General features: G+C 43.0%; 1 protein-coding gene across 4 annotated transcripts in view; it reads left to right on the top strand.

The window, feature by feature from the left end:
• The first annotated feature begins 200 nt into the window (after positions 1-200).
• LOC128630122 (NACHT, LRR and PYD domains-containing protein 12) overlaps positions 201-4043 on the top strand; it is a 462144-nt gene continuing 458301 nt past the window's right edge. For all 4 annotated transcript variants that reach the window (XM_053678693.1, XM_053678692.1, XM_053678694.1 and 1 more), the window contains exons 1-6: positions 201-305; positions 465-586; positions 1045-1161; positions 1571-1625; positions 1860-2064; positions 2349-4043. The exon at positions 2349-4043 is cut by the window's right edge and continues 73 nt beyond it. In XM_053678693.1, the coding sequence (XP_053534668.1) occupies positions 534-586; positions 1045-1161; positions 1571-1625; positions 1860-2064; positions 2349-4043 (2125 nt within the window). In that variant the 5' untranslated portion in view covers positions 201-305; positions 465-533. The remainder of the gene's footprint in view (positions 306-464; positions 587-1044; positions 1162-1570; positions 1626-1859; positions 2065-2348) is intronic.

The following is a 4043-nucleotide window of genomic DNA, read 5'->3' as shown; positions in this document are numbered from 1 at the left end:
TGATAATGTGTGTGATGTAGATTTTACCAGACTTTTAATTCTGTTCTCTGTATTTGCAGCGTTTTCAGGCTTATACTTTCAGAATTTACAGGCCTTTGCTCGATGGGATCAGAAAGCTGTCTGATAACAAACCACATCTGTGTGTGTGTGTGTGTGTGTGTGTGTGTGTGTGTGTGTGTGTGTGTTTATTACCCTACCTCACTGCCCCTCCCCCTCTGCAGAATAAACAGGTAGACAGTGAAAGTGAAAGTCAGTCTCCATTTTGTGTGGAGGGGAAAATACAGCATTTCAGGAGTAAAAACACAGTGAGTATCTACATCTAAAGCTATAATATATAAACACACTGAATATACAGTAGATGCAGAAGAGTTTTGTGGGTTTGTACTGAAGTTTGAATGTACACAGGTTGTTTTATGACTTGATACAGAGACTATTTCCTGTAAGTGAACTCTGTGCTGATACAGGGTTTGATTTAACACACCGATGTTGGAGTGAAGTAAACGTGTGTCCTGCTGTAATCTGGAGAAGGAGACATGACCTCCAACATGAGTGTGTCTGGAAAACAGGACTTAAAGAGAGACGAGAGGTGAGTTACTTTTCCATTCACCAGCAATAAATACACACCGTCTCATGGAACAGATCTGTATCTCTAAACACTCACTAGTTAACAGAGGAACTAGACTTTGGTTTAAGGTGTTTAATAGCAGTGAATATATCACTGATCTGATCTAAGAACAGTTTAGAGAAATCATTCACTGAGAGAAGAGTAAAAAGGACTGTGTAATGTGGAGGAGAAGAGCAGCGTAGCTTTGAGTCAGTGAACTCTACAGGCTTTAAGACCCAGCTGAGTCAGTTATCTGTGATTGGGACTCCTGACATCAGTGTAATTCCTGAGGCATGGGGCGTGTCTCCTGTTTGAATAAGTGTGCAGACTGGAGCTGAATTAAAAAGATGGAATTATTGGTGTTTAATGATGAACACATTGTGTAACAGTGCTGAGACAGCAGAGTATTAATTATTGCTGATATTTCTGTTTAATTCTAGAATGATGGAGGGAAAGAGATCAGACTCACCAGAACCCAGCTGTGTGTCCATGAAGAGTGATGAGTCAATGCATCATCCATTTACCTTCAGAGACGGAGCCAGTTCTCCTGATGTGAGGTCAGTACAGTGAGGTGTTTTACAGCAGTGTTCCACCTGATCAAACTCACTGGTCTCATTCTGAAGCCCTTCATGATCTTTATCAGGTGTTGAAGCAGTAAAACACTAAACTGTGCAGTGCTGCAGCTCTCGGACTGGCAGTGAGGAAAACTGCTTTAAGAGTTCAGTTCAGCATGCAGTCCCTGAGCTGGAGGGTCTGTGGTGCTACACAACAACATTTACACCTGGACATTAATGACCAGATCACTATTTTATTCATAAACATGTTAGTGTCAGTGAGAAATCCTGAAATCAGTGTATTGTGTTAAGAGGATAGTGTTATATATCTGTCTCTGTATGTATTAGTGTGTGTTGTGCAGCTACGAATACATATAGTCTATATCACATCATGTGTTTTATTTCTTCACAGACCACAACAGAAGAAATCAAACCTCAGCAGAAATCAGCTGGACTCCATATTCAAGGTGTGTGTCTTTTTAATGTGTGTAACTTGTGTGTGAGCAGGTTGCAGGTTTTTTATTTAAGATAACGACAATTTACAGATTTATTGATGTGCAGCAGCATTATGGGTAATCAGGCAGAATTTCAGCTGTAACTGCGGGAATAGAAAGAGACTTTTATTCTTTTGATAAAATAAAAGCATCTCTCAGTGTGTAACATTATAATATTTAGATGTGTTCCTGTGTGTTTCTAACCAGGAGCTGGAACACAAAGTCATCACTCTGATGAAGAATGAGCTGAAGAGGTTTAGGAAGCTCCTGAGTCCAGATTACCCAGCATGCACTGAGAGGGAGGTGCAGGATGAGGAGGATCTGCACAGTGTCAGAGACGGAGCGCTGAAGATCACACTGCACTTCCTGAAGAACATGAACCACACAGATCTCGCTAACACACTGCACAACAGTAAGAGCTCTGAGTCATGGCTTTATTCCATCAGGTTCACTTCAGAGAGAGGAAATAGTTTTAGATAGGAACACTTTTAGTTTTAAGTTCGAGTTTAGTATCATGTACATCTGCTGCGTTTCTGTTCTGTTCGTGGTCCAGCTTGTGGTGACTCTGTACAATGGTCCTGTTCCTTCAGGAATATTTAGTACATGAATCAGGAATGAACAGCAGCATTTGAATTTTACATTTAATCCTGTGTTCAGTGATTTTACATTAAAACATCTTATTACTTTGTTTATTAGAACTCGCCTCTGTGTATCAGCCAAAGCTGAAATCCAGCCTGAGAGAGAAGTTTAAAAGAATTAATGAAGGAATCTCACAGCATGGAAGCTCAGCACTTCTGAATGAGATCTACACAGATCTCTACATCACAGAGGGTTGGAGTGGAGACGTCAATAATGAACATGAGGTGAGACAGATTGAGACAGCGTCCAGGAGACCAGCAACACAGGAGACACCCATCAAATGTAACGATCTCTTTAAAGACAAGTCCATCAGAAGTGTTCTGACTAAAGGAGTTGCTGGAATTGGAAAAACAGTCTCTGTGCAGAAGTTCATTCTGGACTGGGCTGAAGGAAAAGCAAATCAGGACGTCACCTTCATGCTTCCACTTCCCTTTAGAGAGCTGAATCTGATGAAGCAGAAACAGCTCAGTCTGATGGATCTTCTTCATCACTTTTTCCCTGAAATAAGAAAACTAGAAGTAATAGACTGTGACTCCTACAAAGTGGTGTTGATCTTTGATGGTCTGGATGAGTGTCGACTTCCTCTAAATTTCCAGAAGAATGAGAGACTGTGTGATGTGACAGAGTCAGCCTCAGTGGATGTGCTGCTGACGAACCTCATCAAGGGGAATCTGCTTCCCTCTGCTCTCCTCTGGATCACCTCTCGACCAGGAGCAGCCAGTCAGATCCCTCCTGAGTGTGTAGACCAGGTGACAGAGGTACGAGGGTTCAGTGATCCTCAGAAAGAGGAGTACTTCAGGAAGAGGATCAGTGATCGGAGCCTGGCCAATAAAATCATCTCACACATGAAGTCTTCAAGAAGCCTCTACATCATGTGCCACATCCCAGTCTTCTGCTGGATCTCAGCCACTGTTCTAGAGAGAATGTTGGGTGGAGCAGAGAGTGGAGAGATCCCCAAGACTCTGACTCAAATGTTCACACACTTCCTGATCTTTCAGATCAAACACAAGGAGCAAAAGTACCATCAGAAATGTGACCCTGATCCTCAGCAGACCAGAGCGAGTATCCTGGCACTGGGAAAACTGGCTTTCCAACAGCTGGAGAAAGGAAACCTGATCTTCTATGAGGAAGACCTGAGAGAGTGTGGCATTGATGTGAGAGAAGTGTCAGTGTACTCAGGAGTGTGTACCCAAATCTTCAGAGAGGAGTTTGGGCTTCACCTGGGGAAGGTGTTCAGCTTTGTACATCTGAGTGTTCAGGAGTTTCTGGCTGCTTTATACACATTTCTCTCCTTCATCAGCAGAAATGTAACAGAACAACCAACCACATTTATGTCTGATCTCAGAAAGTCAGACATGTCTGATCTCCTCAGGAGTGCAGTGGACAAGGCCTTACAGAGTGAGAACGGACACCTGGACCTGTTCCTCCGCTTCCTTCTGGGTCTCTCACTGGAGTCCAATCAGACTCTCTTACGAGGCTTAATGCCCCAGACAGGAAGCAGCTCTCACAGCAAACAGGAAACAGTCGAGTACATCAAGGAGAAGATCAGGGAGAATCCATCTCCAGAGAAATCCATCAATCTGTTCCACTGTCTGAATGAACTGAATGATCATTCTCTAGTGCAGGAAGTACAGTCTTACCTGAACAGAGGAGGTCACAGTCGTCTCAGTGGAACCAGACTCTCTCCTGCTCAGTGGTCAGCTCTGGTGTTTGTGTTACTGAACTCAGATCAGGAGCTGGATGTGTTTAATT

Source organism: Ictalurus punctatus, unplaced genomic scaffold (genome assembly GCF_001660625.3).
Source record: "Ictalurus punctatus breed USDA103 unplaced genomic scaffold, Coco_2.0 Super-Scaffold_100046, whole genome shotgun sequence".
In the NCBI taxonomy this organism is placed as follows: domain Eukaryota; kingdom Metazoa; phylum Chordata; class Actinopteri; order Siluriformes; family Ictaluridae; genus Ictalurus; species Ictalurus punctatus.
This window is presented reverse-complemented; position numbering and strand designations above follow the sequence as displayed.